Source organism: Squalius cephalus (genome assembly GCF_949319135.1).
Source record: "Squalius cephalus genome assembly, chromosome: 8".
Lineage (NCBI taxonomy): Eukaryota > Metazoa > Chordata > Actinopteri > Cypriniformes > Leuciscidae > Squalius > Squalius cephalus.
In genome coordinates, this window is record NC_137129.1 from 14296407 (window position 1) to 14318929 (window position 22523).

Here is a 22523-nt window from a genome sequence, read left to right on the forward strand (position 1 = left end):
TATAACAATTGCTTGCACTCTAACTTTAATACAACTATCATGGGCAGATGGCAGAGGAAAATCCTTTGAGAAAATATGCAGGTCTAAACTGGATTTCTATCAGTATCCTCAAGCTAAAAAAATTCTCTTTTAGGAACTGAAGCCCTGTCTCACCTCAAAAATATAGCCTTTTAATGTCATTTCTTTCATTTAATTTGAGGACGTCACAGATTTCAAAGATTTAAAAAAAAAGATTTTTATTATTTCTAAAGGATTTTTTAGGTTGTGTTTAACAAACAGAAGGCATTACATAGTAAAAGGTTTCATATTTTATAGTATTTTTATACAATATGGATGAGTTGGATCAGTGGAGAAAAAACTGTGCATATATCTATCATGTCATTAAATCTATTGACTTATGTTGAAATGCTTGAAATTAATTTTGTAGATAAATTGTACCTCTACAATATATATATAATATTACATATTTTTATATATTTTTTTTTATATTATATTATTTAATTCATTTTTTTTTTTAAAATGGATGGGTTGGACCAGTGCAGGAAAAACTATTATAGCTTCCCAGAATGCACCTCATTAAGCAGGTCCAGAATGAACAGGATTGGAATCTAGGTTGTCGACTTTGAAGAACATAAAATATAAGATCATTTGGGAATTGTTTGGTCACTATACCATTCCATTACTTCAGTTTGTATATTGCAGAAATAATCATTAAAAAATTAGGGTAGGTGTAGGTAGAGTAGGTGTGTTGAAACTTTTTATCACATCTACTTTTCCTGAATGTTTCCTTGAACTACATAGTTCAGAAAAGGGTCACATCACATACCCTATTCCCAGCCTTGTCATCTGATAAATCTCAGTTCTTTGAAAAATGTGGAAACGATCAAACCCTCTTGATGGTACAGTGAGTGAAATACCTCTCCACTTGACAAGCTACAAAAAATGTGACAGGGCAACGAGGCACTCAAAATGACTTACAGGGAGGAGGAGTCGGAGAACATCAGTGGAGAACCACAGCAAATACAGCAACAGACGTCAATAAATTATTATTGATACTAATGGTAGGATAAATTTAATTGGTCCGTCTCTGAAAGTCAAATATGTTTCCTAATGTAAAAATCATAAATCTGTTTAAAAATGCTTGCTGTGCTGTTGTAATTACAACCAAGCTATGCCTCAGATGTAAAAGCTCAGATCGCATCACACGTTTTATGACAATGTGATGTCATCATGAGCCATATTTTTAAACAGCACTTAAGATGTCACTTGCAGCACCAAGGGGAAAGTTGACACTTTATGCAAGAGATATATGAAGCATGTCTGCTATATTTACATCCTCAATATTTTAAAGTGGCTCTTCTACATGAAATGTTTGAGTCAAAGGTAAAAAGTTTGACTCTGAAACAGTGCATTAAACATTGTATTATGCCAGGATTTCCCAAATTAGGCTTCAGGAAGGAACTGCAGGTAATCCATATTACATATAATCAGTTTCTATCCAGAACTGACAGTAATTTACAGATTTCCACCAAATATGATATGCCCATTTTTGCGGTTTCTGTTGACATTAAAAAAAATAATTTCTATACAAATTGTTTCTGGTGGAGTTTATCAAGTTGGTTTCCTCTCTGCTGCTCCACTTTAAATCCCCCTTTTTTAAAAATGATTTTAGTACTTTAAATCCCATTTTTCTTTTCTTTTTTTAAATGATTTTAGTACTTTTATGAAGTCACCAAATTGAAGTAAATTCCAAATCTGCTGCCCGGGGCGCATCAAAGGGAGTCATGACAAGGAAAAACTGATGTTTTAATCATTCTGTGCCTTTAAGCATTTGCACAAGCACCAACTGCAGAATGAGCTTTGACTTCACTTGTGAACTTTAGGTGTTCAGTATGGCCAAAATATGTATTATGTGCTTCTGTTGTTAACCTTTCATTGGATAAATTGCTGGAATTAGAAAAAGCATCTGCTAAACAAATAGATGCAAATGTAAAGTGCTGCAGAGATTTGCTGTTGCATGGCACTAAAAGACAGTTTAACGGCCCTGGGAACTTGCATGCATTACCACAGGGTATGAAGGTTTTCTTGAACCAATTGTGCTTGGGTGATTTGTTAAACATGTCAGAAGATGATATGGAGAAACCTTCCTGAGGCAGTGAGCACATCCGTGGAGCAGATAGATCCGATGCTGCAGGAAATCTCTTAGTGCAAACTCTTAAATGCTTAGGAAACAGAAAAGGCTGTTTTAGAAGAAAAATACAGTATGAAGTTGTGTTATCTTAATTAAGGGCAAAGTAGTGTGGGTTACTTTTAATCTACAAAGTCATGAACTTCAGATGGGTTTGCCAACACAAGCTAATGGCAATTTGTAACTATTTTGGCAAATTGGTGGTTAATAACTATGAATTTGTACAAACTCATCCATAGTAAAATTTGTTTACACCCCAGTCTTGGTGGACCTTCACATTCTTTGTTTGTATGATTCACATAACGAATTAAAAATAATAATAATAATAATTGCCACCTGGTAAAATAGTTCCTTTTTTCCTTGGGTGTGTTGTGTTCACATTTGTAGGTCGGTTCGTTTGGTCCGAGAAAAAAAAAAGTCCTGATCCAAATTCAATTAGCGTTCACATTGGCATTTTTAACACAGGACCAGATACCGAACCTAAACACGTTCAACCAGGGGTGCGTTTCCCGAACAACGACGTAACTCGCTGCTAGGATGCACCATTGAAGAAATCAACTCACGGCTGTTTCCCGAAACTGTATTGTCGCAAAGTGGTCGCAACTTCAACCACGTTGGTTTATGACATCACACAGTGGCGTAATAACTTCTTTTAATGAATCTGTTTGAGATCGAATTAACGCTAGATGTTTTGCTATAAATTAGACATGACATCTGAGGACTATTTCTCATTTTTCTCAGTTAATTTAGCTTTATTTCCAGATTCAATCATAGGCTCGTTCTTACATAGTAGCCCTAGAGCAAGTTCATGCACACTCTTCAAAAACGGTGCTTTAAATCTCTTGACAAATTTTGATTAGTCAGCTTTTATTATTTCATGACGGAACTTACCGAACATCCAAAACAATGCTGTGCGCATGGTCTTAATGCGCTCGTTGTACGATGGTATTTTGACCAGCTGAGAACTCGTGAAGAGATTATAAAATGTGTAAAGGAGTCAAAACAGCGGCGGGAATCCCTCAGTCACACACACACAAACACACAAAATGAAGATCTGCGGCGAGGAGACGCGGTTCTGATGGCTGAACCGAACTGTGATGGGCAACATCGCGACACGAGAAAAAAACAGGTATGCTTGAGCATTTTCTCCTTTTTAGGGTTGCATCTTGTCCCGTTTTTGGTTCATTTACATGTCTTTGGTCCTTGTTGCGTTCTTTAACAATACCAGAATTCGCTTGGAAGCTGACCAAATCTGCCGAGTGTGAACACGAGATCGAGTTGGTTTGCACATATTTGGTCGGGGCATTTAATTGTTAAAGGCTACTAAAATAATAATAATAATAATAATAATAATAAATATGACTGAATGTTTAATCTTTAGAAACAGAATAATTATTTGATCAAAGCACGTGCATGGTTCCACTTCAGCGAATTATGTTTCTAAAAAGTAGGCTATAGGCTGTCTATTATAATAATAATAATTAATGTAGGCCTATTTATTCTTAAAGTAGCCGTTCTACAGTAAATGTTTAAGTCAAAGGTGAAAAGCTTGACTCTATTAAACGTATTTTACATCTGATAAAATCGGCATAGCCTATTCCATTTCTGACCTATATAAAACAATTTAGAAAGTAGGCCTAAATATATCACTGTAGTCAGTGCTGAGTAGCCTAGATTAGGCTACTTACAAAGTGTAATCCATTAATAGCCTACTAATTACATGAAGAAAACTGTAGTTAGCAACAATCTATTAGGCTACATTACACATTTTAGGGAATATAATCTGACTACTTTTAATTACTTTTACATTCCTTTTGACCTAACTCGTCATCACATTTATTTGATTAGGATAATTTATTACAGGCCAGGGCTTCCCAAACTGCAGGGGGGTTGAATAAAAGCCAATAATGAATACAATTTTATATATATTAAATTAATAAAAATGTATATTCAAATTTATATTAATTATCTAATAGGTACATATATATGCTATGTATGTACAGGTAAATGTTTCTTATACAAAAAGCTGGTATAAATTTGTTGTAGTAAATGAGAAGAGGATGTTACTCATTTCCAATACAAATAAAATCTAATTCGTCTTCTGGTTCCTGTTTTATTTAACATATTTTATATTTTAAAAAGAGAATGTTGTTAGTCTTTTCCAATACTAATAAAATAAAATGTGAATTTTTGTGTACATAACTTTTTTTTCTGGCTATAGATACTGCCACACTCCTGTGCAAGTGGTACACACAGCACTTTGTCAGAACTTGCAACAATATGGCAGCTGCTTGACCTCGGGCAACTCCTCACCACACCATCGAGCGCTACAGATGCAGGCCACCTATTGCTCATCATATTAAATACTACAACATGCAGAATGCATCTTTTACCCTAATGCCTTTTATCCTGATGAAGATGGGTTGTCCTGTCAAAAAAAGGGGAGTTACTCAACATGACAGCTATATTGAAGTGAATGCTTGAGGTATTTGGCTCATTCGCCCCCTCCTGACACGTTGTCATATGATTGATGAATTTTGTAATGGTACAAGTTTTTTTTCCATAGAAATATTAGCCTCCCTCGCATAATTAAAGAGGAAAATTCCAAAATTCTGGTTTTAGTTTCCAAAGAGTGCAGTTTCCTCTGCTCACTGGTCTGGAGTAAAATAGTAAATATAAGTAGTAAATAGTAAAAAAATAAGACCATAGTCTTTTTATATTATAGTTTTATATTACAAATAATGTTAGCTAACTAAAAATTGTCATAATCAAAATTCATAAAATTAAACCAAGACCAGTTCAAATCCAGATACTTTTTAATTTATTCATAAAAAAGTAAGATGCTAAACTTTGTTTTCTCACTTCTTGTATTTTAGGTCTTATGTTGTAAAAGCATAACGATAAAAATAAACAAAATGTCATTTGTCTATTTGAAAAAAAAAAAAAAAAAAGTGTATTCCATTTTTACAATCTATGATTCCAACTCATGGAATTCATGTTTAGTTTTTCACTTCATTGCCATCTAGTGGTAGAATAAAAACAAGTTTATTGAACCCAGTCTTGTATAAAAAAAAGCCCAAAATGAATAATCTTGGTGTCCACTTTTAGGAAATGCTGGGAGACAAGCATTGAATAAAATAACCTGAAAAGAATAATTCTTCATTATTTTTGAATGTGGAATAACAAACATATGTCTGTAGACCAGCCTCACATATCCCCTCATTCATCAAGTGCTAACCAGTCTTCACCAGTATGTTATTACTTGCAATGTGCATAGTAATTCACCTTGAAGGAAGAGTTAACCCAAAAATAAAAAATTCTATCATTTACTCACCCTCACGTTGAGTTTCTTTCTCTTGCTAAAGACAAAAGATGATATTTTGAAGAATGTCGGAAACCAATCAGTTGTGGGACACCATTGATATCCATCAGCTGATTGGTTACAAACATTCTTGTGTTCAGCAGAAGATACAAAAACGAGGGAAAGTAAATGATGACAGAATTTTCATTTTTGGATGAACTATCCCTTTATTATACTCATCTTGCAGTTATAGGATACACAAAACTGTTTAAATAAACACAATACGGTATCATACCACTCCTGTTCCCCCAATACAGTTAGAAAAACAAAAAATTACTTGATTACTTACATGACTGATCAGTCAACCCTTCTTTTTATTTGAGTATAATCAATGTGAATTTAAACATGAAATTCTTATTTAGAAATAACTACATTAATAAAATTAATAAATGCTTTTGGTACATTTATTTTTTAACTATGCTCAGCTCACTTTAAATGCAAATATACTTTCATAAGTATCTCTCTCATAGTAACTAACATTAGTGGCTAAATTAAGACAAATGCATTAATTTAGTCATGCTTTGCTTCATGATGAAAAAAGCAATGTAAAAATGGTACAAACTTTTATTTTACTTACCTAATATTTTGTTGTAAATAACTCCCAGAATTATTTTGTCAACGTACAGCTGTAGAAGTCTTCATTAAATAAATAATGTGAACAAAAGTTTTATATAAGTTTTATTTCAAGTAACAAAAACTGGACAAACAGTAAATATCCAATTATACAAAAACTGTAAAATGAAAATAAAAGTGCTGTTTAACCGCTTAATGACACCTCAAACGGGTAATACTGGGGATAGTCATGAAGGACTTTCAGGCTTTCGTTGTACAGCTCCAGATCTGCAAAGCAAGAGGAAATCTTTTACATCCAAGTGCAAATGACACTGACAATAAATCTATCATAATCAATATAACAAATAATACCGAAAGAGACTTTGTCCTCACGATACTGGGTATGTGAAACAGCCATGATTGTTCCTTTGTTGGACACCATTCCAATAACCTCTACAATCCCACTCAGCTCTTCATCCAGCTAAACAGGACGGGGGGGGGGAATATGACCTTTTTAATAAATACCAACATCATACACAGAGGTGCATCATATGCTGCTGAACTGATCACTCACAGGATCATTGAGCTCCACTGATGCAGTCTTTCCTTCTCCATCTGAAAGAGTAAGAACCTTTCCTGATGGATGGACCTGTCAATACACAACCATACTGTCATGTTCACACGCTAGACAGAACTCACACTCTTCCAATACGCTTTTATTTTGCAATGCGTGGAAAAATTCGCCCTAATAAGCTCGTCTTGTAGTTAACATGATACTGATAACTACTCAAATACACTACACCGTATCATAACACTTATACCATGCATCATTCGCGCTTGATTTTCATTATACAGCTAACGTTAGATGGCTCATTGCGGAATAAATAAATGATGGAATGTTCATTATTCAGGACATGCATATAAGTGAATAATAGGTCAATACCGTTTCCAAGCGTCCAATGAAGCAGACTGGCCGATTGATGTATTGAGACAACATCGACGTATTGATTCTGGGCTTCGGGGACTCATAAACGCCTGACATTGCGGATGTTTACGGCAAACCACACAAGAAATAAAACCCAAAATGACTTCAGTCGAGTCAAACAGAACCGCGGGAAAACTCGGATCAAGTGACGTATTTTTTCCCGGATGACCACGTTTCCGGTGCGTCAGAGAAAACCGCTCGAAACAAATAGCCTGTTAACTATAGTTCCTAGTTGTGGTAAGTCCGAATCATTTCCGCTCATTCTTTTGATCATTATTATTATTATTTTATTTTTTTATGTATTGCCTGTCAAATTACCTCAGTGAACATGACAATAACCATTTACATATCAAAATGCAGTATAACAGTTTGAGGAAAAAAAAAAAAAAAAAAAAAAAAAGGAAAAATAAAAGAAATGGTAACGTTACAATATCGTCATTACTTAAAAGCTTCACAGAAACCTAGTCCGTCATGCTTTACTAATTTTTCTAACCGACAAGTTACTCACTAGGGCTATAATTAATTTCTACATAAAATAACAATACGTTTGGTTTTCCTTTAGTCCATTTTTGTTTAATCATATGGTATTTTCCATCATTAGAAATAGATTTATAATAAAAGCCATATTTGATTGTATTCTATCAAAATAAAATAATTTTTTTTTCATATTTACAGGGAATAATTCAAGTGAACAACACTCTCTCCAACCCACAGAAATCACACGCACATGGTTATTTTAATAAGCACATGCATAATAAGCGTATATTCACAGTTGTTAGTAAGGGACATGCTAGTAAATATTTACAGATACATTATTGATGCTTTACTACGTGAGCTTGAAGAACTGTCGTTTTTTTTTTTTTTTTTTTTTTGGAGACGCATTGTAAGAGTGATACACAAAAGCTTATTTTTTGTTTTCACACGGAGCGAAAAAGCAGATGGACACGGCGTGGGAAGGACTCGTAAACAAAACTTCAGTCGAGTAGCTCGCTTTTACCACAACAAAACTGAAATATTATACTCGTATGATTTTAAGTAAGACAGCATTTCACTCAAATCTCAAAAAGATTGTTCTTTTTATTGTTCACTGTATTTCAGCAGAAATGTAGTATAGCAACGCTTGCTAACTTGCTTGTTTCTTGAGCTGTCTAGGAAAAACAAAGCGGCAGCACAGTTTTCATTGACTTCATGTTGTGACTTTATATAACGTTAGATCACATTGATTTTGAATGCATACAGAAAAAGCAAATTACACTTGTTACACTCGATTGATTTCGAAATCTGCTTCATACCAGCATATCACGTGTGCTGAGGAGTGACTGATTTTCAACAGACACACAAGATGTTGAAGTTTTTCGGATTCAAGAATGACGGAGCCAAGAAATCTTCTGAGAGGGAAACTGATGGATTTGTCATCATTGGTAAGTCATTTGATCATTTTATTTTAGGAGCACCTTTCTGAATGTCTAGATTTTGTTTGTTTTTTCTTTTAGTTGAATAATAAAGTGAAATCTATCTATCTATCTATCTATCTATCTATCTATCTATCTCTCTATCTCTATCTATCTATCTATCTATCTATCTATCTATCTATCTATCTATCTATCCGTGTGACCATCCAAAATATTGTTAATAGGAAACTATAAATCCAAACGTTGTTTGGTTAATTCCCATCCACCACAAGAGGGCAGTATAGTTCAATCCTCACATTCACTGTCAATGTAGTTCATCAATAGTAATAGTTAATACAATTCTGTTTAGTCTCATTGACTTTTTTTCCCTTAATATGAAGTAGTAATCAGTCAGGACATGTATTTGGGGTTCTCTGTACCTCTGTGGACCACCTTTCCTGTACCTGGAGTGGATACAGATGCCACAGCCTCGACAGTTAATACAATGAAATTACATAGCATTCCTTTTGTTGTGCTAGTTGCAACTTGCAGTAATAAGGTTTTATGTTTTTATGCCTCCCAGCCTACATTTTACTGTATTAGAGGGAATGTAGGTCAAAGGGAAAGAGAGATCCCTTGCTTCATAAAAAGCAGGATATGTTTACTGAGGGCTTGAGCCAGATTTGAATAGCTCACACCATGTGCTCATGTAGTTCGAGGAAATATTGGTAACCAGGGAATGGAAAATTACTGCTGAATATTTGAGGATTGATGGATGGCAAACTATGCTGGTTCTCCAATTTTAGGCTAACCATACTGTGAGAATGTTTTGGAAATAAACAGAGAATCTCACGATAGGAGAGTGATGCTTTGATGCTTTTAATTTGAAGTTAACATTTATATGAAGCCTGTCGCTTAACTCTTATGAAAACAATGTTAACTGGTATTAAATTATAGGCTACTATTTGCACTATTGGCAAGGCCGCATGGCCTACAGAAATATACAAGTAAATAGGCTCAGTTTTTGATTTCATATTGACTGTGTTCGGTTCTGGGATGTATAAATTATTATTATTATTTTTAAAGCAAAGTCTCAGTGTTTATTACAAACTGATTATAAATATATTATTGTTCTATTGATTTGTGAGTCATAATCTTCAGCAGCATTTTAGGTTCATTTTGAAACAAAGTACATCACCCAATGTCTATTTTGATTTTTGAAACCTCTTTTATTCACTCTTCATTATGGGCTTAAGGAGTGTGCTTGGCAACTGGAACACAAACGGTACGTGGTGTAACATTATGAAATTAATCCGGTCCAGAGTGCAGCTTGCTTCATGTGAACCAGCCTTAGTACTTTAGGGTAGAATTGTAGATGAACTCAATTCAAGCGTGATTCCTGGACTACATTGAAGTGCTCTGGTACAACCTGGATATAGACTAAAGGGGTTCGCCAGGCTGACGGGACAAACACATGACCGCTACCTTCACACAGCAGTAAAACACACTTGTTGTCGATTTGGTTTGGAGCACTAATACGGTTCTGTTCACATCTCAAATTGACTACCTTAAATTTTTTGATAATTTTTCCTGTATGAATGGAATCGCAATTAGTCTATCTATCATGTCATTGATATATAACACTGCACATAACTCCTACTGAGTGTGAGCGGTTCATATTAAGTGGTGCTCACTGCAGAGCCAAATGACGTCCAGCTCCCCTCTCTGGACATCATGGGTGGAGCTTGACCTAGTCCAGCTCCACCTCTGTTGATCTAATGGGTGGAGGGATATAGTTATGGGTAGGGTTAGGGTGTGGTTGGACCTTCTAGATCCACTCATTACGCCCAGATTACATAAAAGGGGATCTGTACGTCATGCTCTATTCATTGGCTCTGCAGTGAGTGAGCAGCCTCTCATTCGGTTCACCTCCAGCACACTAGAACAGGCCCAAGGAACTTGCGTATGCGGCTGCGGTAACATGCTGACAGCACATATAGGCTCGATATAGGCTTACTTTACATTGCATTATTTATCTGTGCCACAGATCCACTTCTCTTGGGGAAAGAAATTCCTTGCTTTGACTTTGAAGTGCAAATGAGGCCATATATGATTTGTAAAGTGGCAAACAGCAGGAGCTTAGCAAAGGATCAGTTTATGTTTCATGTCAACTCACCTTTATTTATATATCGCTTCATACAATACAGATTGTTTCAGCTTTGGCTGCGTTTCCATACCCTTCAAATTGCACCAATTGAAAATACAGGCAATATTTCGTAAAAACTCCCATATATTTAAAAAAACAAACAAATTTACGCTCGTATGAGGTGGTTTTTCAGGCAATTCAAAAAAGGAATATTTTGCAAAACTGCAATGGAAACAATGTTTTTTTTTTTTTTTTTTTTTTGCATTTACAGGTCATCTGGTTAAAGTCACATCATTCTTTAAAGAGGGCACGGTATGTTTGGACAGAAGACAATTTCTTTATTAAACTCGTGTACTACGCGTACTATAACATCCCAGAAACACCTCATATGTGGCCACTCCCAATATAAGGGGTTTTCCTTGCCATTAATGCCTGGATAACATGCCTACGTCTCCTTCGATTAAAATTAATGGCTAGTGCGGTGGCTGCGAGAAACGTAAACCTATGTCACCATGATTTTTGGAACAAGGACAGTACAAGCAAAATGTTGAGTTTTGTAATTGTTTCCACTGAATTATTTAATATTAAATGCTCATTCACAGAAAGAACAAATGCTTTAACAAGCGATAAACATCTTGGCCTCCACAATCCACTCCAAGACATAATAACATTCAAGCACCTGAGAACACTACACCCAGAACACACGCTTTAAAGACAAATGGATTTGATTGGCTGTCAATGTTTTTATTGGTCACCAGCCTGAAAGAAATCGATCTGAAAGTGATTAAAACGAGATCGTTGTTATTGTTACGGTTGTGGTGTGGGTGCTATTTTTTTTTTTTTTAACTTTGATTTATAGTTATCGTTCTTGGTGTTAATATTGATTCACTGCTGTAAGCGACTGGCTGTATTACAGCTGAAGTTATCCAGCCAATAGCACTGAATAGTGTTCTACTTTTCTTAATATTGTTTTTTTATTATTTGATTTTAGATGCTTGTGTAATGTAAAGGCTTCCAGTGAATGAATTCAATAATTGTGCTCTTTCACCCTTTGTTTGTTTTTCCGTATTGGCTATTAAAGCTGAATAAAATTGATTTGAGACTTTATACATTCCTGAAGAGCATGTGTTTAACATCTGGTCATAAACGGATCAGGTCTGTTAGTGATGCACCAAAATTTTGGCAACCAAAAAATATGCATTTTTTTTCGGTTTCAGCCGAAATCATTGATTGAAACAATGCTGTTTAATTAGCGCTTCTCAAATTATGCTTTTCTCCAATGATTGTATGTGCAGTGCACATCCAAAAAAACAAACAAGAAAAAACTTTAGAGCAGGTGCATGACCAAAAACACACAAGAAGGCCTTAAAAAAAAGAACAAAAGGAAAGCAGACTGTCACAATGCTCTCAAACTTTAATACAGTAATAGACAATTTATGTTTTGACTCTTTCAGCCTTCAGCGTCAGGTTGCAATATGTTCAATATCTTTGGCTGAAGTATCAAGAATCAGCTCACTGTGGAAAAACTTTTCTACAGCTTGATTTATTATCTGAGAACACAACAAAATGTTCAAACACCTTAACAGCAATCAAACCAGAGTTCAATTACCAAAACTTTACTTTCAGTTTTGATTTTCAGCTACAACATCAAAACATTAGGGAAATGAAACTTGAATTGTGGTTTTGGTTAAAAAATATATTTTGGTGCAATACTCCCCGATGGTATAGGGAAGGTCTTATAAGAAATTCACTCTTACAGTGTTTCGTGTCGTTTGGAGATGGCAGTTTGAGACTAAATAAGGAACAGAGAGCATTGCCCATGCAAAAAAAAAAAAAAAAAAAAAAAAAAAAAATGTAAGCAGAGAATGTGACCCACATCATGATGCAGTTGGAAACTGCAGTCCAGGAGGTACAGTGACTTGCACACGAACACCAAGACCTAGTGGTGACCTCTGGTGATTATATCGCTGTCACTGTGAACGCCCCTTTAAACGCAAGTCATACAAGCTTTTCCCTGAACATAAACAATGGACACCATCTCAGAGGGAGTTATTTGTGGAGGTGTTGTGAAGGTGTTAATAACACAGGGAGGAGCCGTGGTGTGTGTGAAGGCCCCAGAGGTGAGCAGACGATCACCAAGACATTCAGCTGTGTTATTTTCAGGAGCAACAGGAAGAGGCTGGGTTTCATTTTCAAGCAGGAATTAGACCATCTGCAACTTCAGACAGGAAAAAGATGTAATGATGCAAACGGTCTTGCATGGAGAATGCCTTTTTATGTTACTCAGCATTCGGTCTAGTTATGGTTTCAAGGTGTTGCAGGTTACTCTTAAGTAACACCGTTGATTGTGGCTGTAAGTACGTAGAAGGAATGCTTTGTAATATATCTACGATAGTAATCTAAGAAAGTAATCTACCTTGTTAAATGTAGTTAATCCACATTATTGTCCTGGCCGTGGTGGAAAAGTTATTATTCTTTTTGAAAATCAAGCCGTTGCCGTAAAGCGTCTATGACTGGCATTGGGAATCGCTATTCCTTTCTTCTGTGATTGATTTTAAAAGTATTCATTGTGTTTATTCTTTGCCTTTCAGGTGAAACTGTTGAGGACCAGCGACGGAAAATTCAATCCATGAACATTGAGCAGCCTGCAACAAATGTAATAGTACAACCATCTAAGGTGTGTTTTGTTTCACTTAGTAGAGTGATCCATAATTACATATACTTGATGGTATGACAACGAACTTCTAACAAAATTTAGGTAAGTCATCATTCATTTATAAACTTCCCATCAAGTGAGCTATTAATGTAAGACTTTGTATGAATTTGTACAATGTGATTCGTATGGAAAAGCATTAGTAGGGCGTAAGCAGATAATACAAACATGTAAAAATTAATTCAAATTACCCACCAATTTTCCAAAACAAAACAGTTACAAATTGCTGTTGAATTGTGTTGAAACTGCTGTGAACCGGATCAGCGGGTTTATTGAAAGTATAGGCTCAAAAGATTGAACAACTCACTGACTCATTGGTCCAGTCCCAGAGGTTCACTGGTGGGCAAGATTATCAGTGAATAACAACTTAAATTTTAGTCCATTCTTCACATAAATCTATCACATAGCAGAAGACTGTAAATGTAGTGCACATCACAAGTCAGAATCATATAGACACAATTCAAGGTGCAGTCACATTTACCGTTATTTACATGGGCAAAATTCAGTCATTTCATCAGGAACCCTGGAATTTCCCGTAAGGGAGAAAAATTTCCACTGGAAGATTTGCAACAGGTTTAATTTAGTTGAACAACAGAAAGCTGCTCATTTCTAAAGTGACTTTTGTGTCACTTTGATCGATACACTATTAACAGTGGACTTTTTTGCTGGCAAACTTTCACTAGTGTCACCGCACCTTTATGCTTCTTTTAGCCATTTTTGGATAAATGTGTGATTATTTGGAAAAGAGCTGTATAAAGACTTGATGTACATGCTTGTTGAGGAAAGGTGTGCTGTTACTTTTTTTTTTAAGTGATCAAACTTACGAGTTTGACCTGGCGGATGATGAAACATCAAAACATTCTTTGCTTAGAGCTGAGTATCAGTAAACACAGAGTATGCTACGTTTTCACTATGATCCTAATTAAATCTTAAGGATCACTCATAGAGTCGTCTGTGTTAGTGGGCCGGCGTGATTTCCATATGCTGTGTGCTGGGCGCGCAACAGCACTGAAGAGAGAAAGATCCCCTTGAGTTGCGCTGGCCGAGCGGGTGTGTGACAGGTGCCAGGTGGCAGGACTTGAACAGCGCCAACATGTGCCGCTGCCATTCAGCAATCTGTTCCAGCACCGCCTGGAGACATATGGCTAATGAAAGACGCTCAGTCTCACTCTTTCTCATTGAATATGAGAGGCTTTCACAAAATCCCAAAGCCTAGAGTCAGTTATTGGAGTTGTGGATAGAATAAGTGCGTTTTACAATCACATGGAAAAATAATGGAAAAACCACATGAAAATCATCAGCTGTCAAAGAGGGCTGACGGTGTGTAGTTTGCTATGTGAGTTTCCAAAGAATTAGAAGTTCCAAAGAGGTCACATGATGAAAAACAGCACAATGATTTAAAGCAGAGTTTACTTTAGTTCCTCAACCCCAATTAAACACACCTGAACCTGATTATCAAGGTCTTACTAGGCATACTAGAAACTTCCAGGCTGGTGTGTTGAGGCATGTTGGAGCAAAACTCTGCAGGACAGTGGCCCTCCAGGACCGAGGTTCGACACCCCTGCTTTAAAGGTTTAGTTCACCCAGAAATGAAAATTCTGTCATTATTTACTCACTCTCATATCATTACAATCCCATAAGACTTTCATTCATCTTCGATGCACAAATGAAGATTTTTTTTAATGGAATTTGAAAGAACAGAGGTTTGTTCTCATGTGTCAAGAAAGTAGAGTTTCCGTTTACTATATTTGAGTGCTCTATGTAAGTTTGCTGATCAATTAAACCACCCGATTAATATGGATTACTTTTACAAGCTCTTTATGAACATTTTGAACCATCCGAGATTTGGGTGAATGAACTCTATATTCTCAGATTTCATTAAAAATATCTTCATTTGTGCACCGAAGATGAACGAAAGTCTTATGGGTTTGGAACGACATGAGAGAGAATTGTTGACACAATTTTCTTTTTTGGGTGAACTAACCCTTTAATGTTAGTCACAATGAAATCAAAATAGAAAATTCTCATTTTTTTATGGAATGGTGCAGTGTTTGTTATAAAGGATTTATCTGTGCACAGCATTTTTTTTTTTTAAATGAATCTTTAATAAAAACATTCCTCTCCCTCTTGTAACATCTCGTCTCTGATGACGTGTGCACTGGGACAATAATCCCTCGTCTCCAGCAACCTGTTGCTAACATGAGATCACAGCAATTAACAAGGATCCAATCAGTTCCCGATGGACAAAATCCAAAAGGTCCAGCCGTACATCTTTTTTTTTTTTCTGTTTCACTCAGATATACGCCACAATAGGGAATGCTTTTCACGCTTGATGCAGACTTTTAGGGGGAAATTAATTGACACTACATGCGAAACATTGACAGGAACAGAATGACACTTTATAGGAAAGCTGTTAAATGCCACGAAAGCACATCCTCAGAAATGACCAGAGTTGAATTAGCAGTTCTGTGACTCAGTCGGACCACAAGCCGTGTGTTATGAGCTACACAAAGCTGCTATTCAGAAACCTCATTCAGATGATTAAAGGACAAGCTGAGAATTCTAATCAGTTACTTACCTTGTGTCTATCAAAACTGGTATGATTTAGTTTTTTCCTTGAAAGAATATCCAAGCTACTCCTTTCCTTATAATGAATATGAATAGTGACCAATATTTCCAAGGAGAAGATTCAATTTTGAGTGAAACAAATTTTAGGCTGTTTCTCGCACCGAGCTATCATGTGGTTTCAGGAGACTTGGATTTTAGTGCAAATCATATGGACTGCTTTTACTGTGCTTTTTAGTCAGCTTTCGATCACCATCCACTTTCATTCGTATGGAAGTTAAGATTTCCACCTTATTTAGTTCAGTTAGTTGTTCAGTGTTTTAGTTTCTCCCTCTATGTATTGTTCCAGTCTCATGTTACAGTAAAGAACTGGCATTAATAGATCATCATTCCCTGTCTGACATGTGTTTGGCACTCATATAAGACAAACAGGAAAAGTAAGAAACCACCTCCACAACTATGACAACCAGATTATGTTTACCTGCAGCTTAAGAAAGCTTTGCTCATTTAATTATTGACAAATTAACATATTTTTGAGCATTTAGTTTCACATTTGACCTTACTTGATAATGCACAGGATTGACAGTGTCTCTTACTGGTGTATTAGAGCTGATTATATTATAATACACCACTACACCCAAACTATTATATATTTTAGAATTTTCTTTGCCATACAAAGGTTTTGGGTCTATAATATACATTATATATATATATATATATATATATATATATATATATATATATATATATATTTGATGTTTTTGAAAGAAGTCATTTATGCTCACCAAGGCTGCATTTATTTGATCAAAAATACAGTAAAATACAAAAGATCTGTTTTATATTTGAATATATTTTCAAATGTAATCTATTCCTGTGATGGCAAAGCTGAATTTTCAGCATCATTACTCCAGTCTTCAGTGTGATACAAAACCGTGATACATTTTTTTTTTTTTTTTTAGGATTCTTTGATGAATAGAAAGTTCAAAAGACTAGCATTTAAAAATTGAAATCTTTTGTAACAATATAAAAGTGTTTACTGGCACTTTTGATTAATTTAATGTGTCCTTGCTAAATAACAGTTTTAAGTTCTTTCAAAAAAAATGAAAAATCTCACTGGCCCAAAACTTTTAAACAGTAGTGTAGTTGAATGAGAATTGCTTATTGTCTTGATGAAAATGATTCACATCTATTTACAAACAGTATTAAATATGCTGCACATCTGTGCATCATTAGTTGTGTCAGACTGTTACGTTCAGCTCTAGTTGTGGTGCAACATGAGGCTTCCTTCATCGTGATGTTTCAGGGCTGTAATGAATCATCCACCTCATATGAGACCAGATTTCTCAGCTATGTGGCTGCAGGCTCTCTCTTTTTGGGGGTAATAATGAGAGGCACATTTCCTGACTCATTGCAGTCAGTGTTACTAATAACAAATAATGCTAAATGGACTGATACCTGACATATTATATCACTTGACCTTGAGCATTCAGCATTGATGAGGATTTAAAGAGCTAAACACCTGCTCACAGTGGCACAGCTCACAGTCTGGTAAATGGTACTATAGTTGAGTCACACATGCTGTGATGAACATAATAACAGTACTGCTCTTCAACAGATCAGGTTTCTCAGTTTTCACTGTGGATTTTCTTTCTTTTTGTTCAGCCATCCAGTGCCGGGAACAGAGGATTTGCAGAGACTGCTCAGCCTTCCTCTCAGCCCACATCTGCTAAGATGTCCTCTGAAACTCACGGTGTGGACGCCACCCCTGCTCTCCCTGAACTTCTAGGCGATATACCTTTCACTTTAGCACCACACATCCTTGCCATGCAGGCAGGCCTGCCCTTTGTAACAGATATCACCTTGCCTCACGACATAAATGACAAACTAGCCAACTTTCGTTATGACTTCTCCTTGGAGAACTCGGTGCTTTGTGAGCCGTGACTCTCAGCCCATCAGTCATATCACTTACACGTGATGAACTATGAGCCTTTGGTTGTCAAGATTCTCCTTAACCGCTTGCCTCTTAAATAAATGAAGATCTAGTTCCAGTTAGCTGAAAAAAAATCGGTCACTGACTATAGGGTGTTGGGCTCAAACGAACATATTGTCCATTTAGTTTAAATAAGTTAGTGAAGTTCGCATCAAGATGGTTTACAGTCTCTCAGGATCTTACACTTGATTGTGTGAGATGAGTGTTACCACCTCATTTAAAAACAGTAGATGAGTATTTATAAGATGACCTATGGCTTTACATTTTTCAAATGTAGTTTGTTTAAATTTTACGGGTGTAAATTCTGTGCAATTTAGCATTTTGACTCTGTGGGGTCCTGTAGCATAAGATGATATGCTGAAACTGTTATGTTTCTCAGTAGGTGCATTCGGTTGTTTGATGTTTCAGACATCGCAGTCTGCGTTGGCCTTCCTCAGTTTTTTCTTAGTTCTGCAAAGACTTACTGTAATTTATGGAACCGGTTTCAAGAAGTTTTCTTCCAGATCGTTCACTTAAACCAGTCGTGATACATAGAAAGAATGATTTTATAGTAATCTGTCACTTAGCAATGTAATTCTTTAAACATATCTAAAATAAATAATTGGATAACAGATATAAGTATTTAATTCAAAAATAAATTATATTTTTAAAATATATATAAATATTAAAAATGACAATCATAATGGCCTTTTGGCTAGTCCACTATATTTGCTGTAACTACAGTGAGTACCCATAAACCTTAAAGGTGTAGCATATCATTGAGTCAGTGTTGTTGTGCCGGGCTGTTTTGGATGCAAACAATGTTTTGATGGTGTTTACACTTCAGGGGAATCAGTAATAAAGCTTATAAAACCACAAAAGCAGAGAGTGCTGCACGGTAGTCTTTACGTAGCCACTGGTGCTCATTGGATCAGACTATAAAGACGAAATACTCCAAGGCACTCACATGGTGAAATTAAAAAGCCTTTAATTAACTGGGCTTAATCATTAAAAACCTCCAAATAAAAGTGTAGAATCTACTCGTTTTGGCTTTTTACTTTCACCACATGAGTGCCTTGGAGTATTTCGTCTTTATAATTAGAGTTTTGCTTACTTGTAGTTGTGTCTGCATATTAAGTTGGGATTTTTACACCACAAAAATTACACACATGACCTTAAGTGAAAGAATTGCACTTAAAATTGAGAGACGGACATTGCAGTGCTCATTATAAACAGGCCAATGTTATATCTCTTTGTTTGTAAATGTATGCATATATATATATATATATATATATATATATATATATATATATATAAATATGCTTTTTTTTTTTTGGTGTGAACATTGCATACGTCTACTGTTGTTGTTTGGTTTTAATGCATGAAGGTTTTAAGTTTTGCTCCATTTTGGGAGGCAGATATGTATTCTGAACATTGTTTGATTGCAAAAACATGCACATGGATTTTAATAGGATTTACTGTTCTGTTTGAACAGGCCACATAGTTGTTGAGCTGTTTTTTCCCCCCTTTCATCTGAATTTAGGTTAATGAATGGGTTTTATAGTGCGTGCTGCTATGTACACAATGCACTCAGGTTTAGCTGTGTCTCCTTTATATCCTCTGTACTTTACTTTATAGTTTATTTGCTTGATATCACATCAAATCTCACTTTTTTTTTATTGGTCTTTGTTTTGATTCGTCAGATGCAGTTATTTCATCTAAGGTTCCTCCTAATGTCTCAGTCACTGACCTGTCCTTTTCAAAACACTGTACTGAAGTAATCAAATTTTGCATTGTGCTGTCTTTGCCCTTTAAAATGTCTGTAAAATAATGTAATGTCACCTTAACTATGGATTCCTTATTGATTCATATCTGGAACAGAATTCCTCATTGATTCTGATCCCACATGATGTTTATGCTAAATTCTGAGCATGAGCGGAATGTAATGACAATGTTTAATTAAAATCGTATTTGATTACATTGTTTTGTTGCAATTTGCTGTTTTGTATGTACATATCTTGCAAATATTATTTAGCAGAAAAATGATATAAAAATGATATAAAATTGACTGTGTACTTATAGGTACTTATAGGTAAAATACATTTATATATATATATATATATATATATATATATATATATATATATATTTCAGAAAAGTCAAAACATTTAAATGTTAACAAAAATGTCACATCACTGTTTTGTCTTAAAACATTTTAAATTACCGAATTGAATAAATGACATTTCAATTAACAAATGTAATAAATGACATTTAAAATGTGACAACTTGCCCCAATTTGACATTTATTGGGGAAACTTATCCTGAGTGTACTGGTCAACCTTAGAGCTAAAATTAATTAATTAATACATTTAATAAATGACATTTAGAGCCCCGGTCTCTCGTATGTCTTCTAAAGCTCTTTGCATTGCTTACCGTTAAGTCCGTTACACCATCTGTGTTATCTAGTATTAATGTTTGTACTTTGTACCATTAGATTAGTCTGTCAGTTTACAGCCTCAACCAATAGCAAGACAGAATCCCAAACGTGCTTAACCACAATGAGTCCATTGGCTCCTTCTGAGTCCATCATTTTTGCCAAACCAATCATATTTTATTTTGATCTTGCGATGCACCAATCACAGGTCGAAAGAGCGCCGGACGCTCCCGCCCACACGTCTCGATGACTGTGCCGCTGAAGTGCCTGTCATTTGGAGTAACAAGGCAAAGAGGGGTGCAGAGACACACGACAGTCGGGATAACATTTCTTCAGCGTTAACTTTTTTAGGTTTCCAGACTAGGATGAACCCCTGACACATTTTAAGGACAAGTTAGCGTCATCCAATCATCTGCATGACTAAAGGACAAAAACTTCGTTCAGGGAAGCTAACGTTACATTGCTACAATTTCAGCACACTAACCGACAAGCTGAGGCTGCGCATTACACCAGCATTAAAATAAGCTTCTGCTTTTTAACTGTTAAAAGACTTTTAATAAGAAGTTTAATTAATGACGTGAGTTTAGTTAATGAAGGCTTGGGAAGGAATGTATTAGCGTATTTTTTAGTAAAACTACTACATAGTTAGGTTCAGTCATGTCAGCATCACCTGTGCACTCGGCTCGGGTCAAGCGCGGCAATGACGGGTCCCCCATCAACACCTCCTCCTCCTCCTCTTCCTCAGCAGCAGCATCATCATCATCATCATCCTCCGCCGGCAACACTAGCCGGTTGCAGCCCATTCGCGCCACGGTGCCCTACCAGCTCCTGCGTGGAAATCAGCAGCACAGCCCGACCCGCCCTCCCGCGTCCAACTTCTCCTCCTCCTCCTCCTCCTCCTCCTCCATCTCAGTCGGAAGCAACACAGAACCGACCGCAGCAGCCCAGCACAGCAGCTCCAGTTCCGACAGCCCGACGCTCGCCAGTCCGGCAGGAAACGGCTCGCTGGACGGTCGGCTGATCCCGCGGCAGAGGCGCTCTCCTCCGGACCACAGGAGCTCACCCGAGCGCTGCCCTCATTCACCTGTCCTGAGAGGTAAACAACAGGCCCAAATCCTGCTTCATTTACTGCCATTCATTTTAGCATCTTCTCATACGCTGCTGCTGAAGTCGTTTAATTGGGTCAGGGTGTTTATAATGTACTGTATATGAAAACAACATCCATTCTTCACATAAAACTGTCACTATAGCACTATAAACCATAAACGCATATGCATGACACAGATATGACAGCTTTAATAAGAGTATTAGATATATTACAGTGAATAAATATTTAAAATACATTTAACCCTATTAACTAAATCTGCTTATTTAAACGAAACCAAATGCGTTTAAAGCGTTAATATATATTAATGTGCATAATCAGGGTGTTTATGCATCATGACCATGGCTGTGATTTAAAGCCTAGTGAGTTGCCTAGACAGTCATCGTATATCGCGAACACGAACGTTTTTCCCGTTGTGTCATAAGCGTTTTTTGAAACGCTGCGTTCGGTTCCATTCCGTTTCTGTCTTCTGCAAGAATGCGTCCCGTGTACACGCCCCCTGTGATGCCCAGAAAAGCCGTTTATGTAGTGAGCTCGCTAGGTTTTGAGACACGGCCCGCGCTGGTTCAGCTCCTGCTAAAGCTAGCGATCTGTAGCTTCATAAACACACGCATAACTATCAATATTGCGTTCTTTCTATGTACCCAGTCGTGAATGAATGAGCTTGCATGTCTTTCTCATGGTTGTAGTTAATTCGCTGTTGTTTATCGAGCAGGGATGGAAAGAATTACGTGGGTAATTGGAGGTTGTGTGTGTGTGTGTGTGTGTGTGTGTGTGAAGGCCACACAGGGGGCCTCGTCACTAACACACAACCTCAACCCTGCTGTTCTGCTTCATAACACATTATTATGAAACCTAAATGTTGCAAATTGAGCACCTAAAACCGTATTTAACGACTCGACGTGTTGCCTGTATATTTAGGATAAATAACATGTCAAATGTCCATTCATTCCCAGTAGGCCTACTGCATTTTCAGTCTTCATATTTAGGCCTACATATTTTCGACACTACTAACTTTAAACCTATGGTAACTTGGTATAAGCCACCATTGTCATTAAAAAAAGATTTAACAGTAATGATGCTACAGTGGCTCTAAAATATATTTCGACCAGTG

At 36.3% G+C, this 22523-nt stretch overlaps 3 protein-coding genes across 3 annotated transcripts in view; 2 read left to right on the plus strand and 1 right to left on the minus strand.

Moving 5' to 3' along the window:
* Nucleotides 1–5701: 5701 nt before the first annotated feature.
* Nucleotides 5702–7269, minus strand: rpa3 (replication protein A3). Its single transcript, XM_079879562.1, has 4 exons — nt 7045–7269; nt 6676–6750; nt 6474–6582; nt 5702–6389 (listed from the first exon to the last, which is right to left on the minus strand). Exons 1-4 carry the CDS (start codon nt 7141–7143, stop codon nt 6307–6309), a joined length of 366 nt encoding a protein of 121 aa, XP_079735688.1. The 5' UTR covers nt 7144–7269; the 3' UTR covers nt 5702–6306.
* Nucleotides 7270–7983: 714 nt separating this feature from the next.
* Nucleotides 7984–18520, plus strand: umad1 (UBAP1-MVB12-associated (UMA) domain containing 1). Its single transcript, XM_079878720.1, has 4 exons — nt 7984–8121; nt 8382–8507; nt 13215–13300; nt 17564–18520. Exons 2-4 carry the CDS (start codon nt 8429–8431, stop codon nt 17840–17842), a joined length of 444 nt encoding a protein of 147 aa, XP_079734846.1. The 5' UTR covers nt 7984–8121; nt 8382–8428; the 3' UTR covers nt 17843–18520.
* Nucleotides 18521–20580: 2060 nt separating this feature from the next.
* glcci1a (glucocorticoid induced 1a) overlaps nt 20581–22523 on the plus strand; it is a 37679-nt gene continuing 35736 nt past the window's right edge. Inside the window, exon 1 of the mRNA XM_079878713.1 lies at nt 20581–21400. Within this exon, the coding sequence (XP_079734839.1) occupies nt 20962–21400 (439 nt within the window). The 5' untranslated portion in view covers nt 20581–20961. The remainder of the gene's footprint in view (nt 21401–22523) is intronic.

What these genes read in the sequence shown, in the direction of transcription:
- rpa3 (XM_079879562.1), bottom strand. Translation starts at nt 7,143, where the DNA reads ATGTCAGGCGTTTATGAGTCCCCGAAGCCCAGAATCAATACGTCGATG. An exon ending in TCATTGGACGCTTGGAAACG is followed by an intron (nt 6,751 to 7,044) that starts GTATTGACCTAT and finishes GTGTATTGACAG; the next exon opens with GTCCATCCATCAGGAAAGGT. An exon ending in TGAGGACAAAGTCTCTTTCG is followed by an intron (nt 6,390 to 6,473) that starts GTATTATTTGTT and finishes CTTGCTTTGCAG; the next exon opens with ATCTGGAGCTGTACAACGAA.
- umad1 (XM_079878720.1), top strand. Translation starts at nt 8,429, where the DNA reads ATGTTGAAGTTTTTCGGATTCAAGAATGACGGAGCCAAGAAATCTTCT. An exon ending in TGATGGATTTGTCATCATTG is followed by an intron (nt 8,508 to 13,214) that starts GTAAGTCATTTG and finishes TTTGCCTTTCAG; the next exon opens with GTGAAACTGTTGAGGACCAG. An exon ending in TAATAGTACAACCATCTAAG is followed by an intron (nt 13,301 to 17,563) that starts GTGTGTTTTGTT and finishes CTTTTTGTTCAG; the next exon opens with CCATCCAGTGCCGGGAACAG.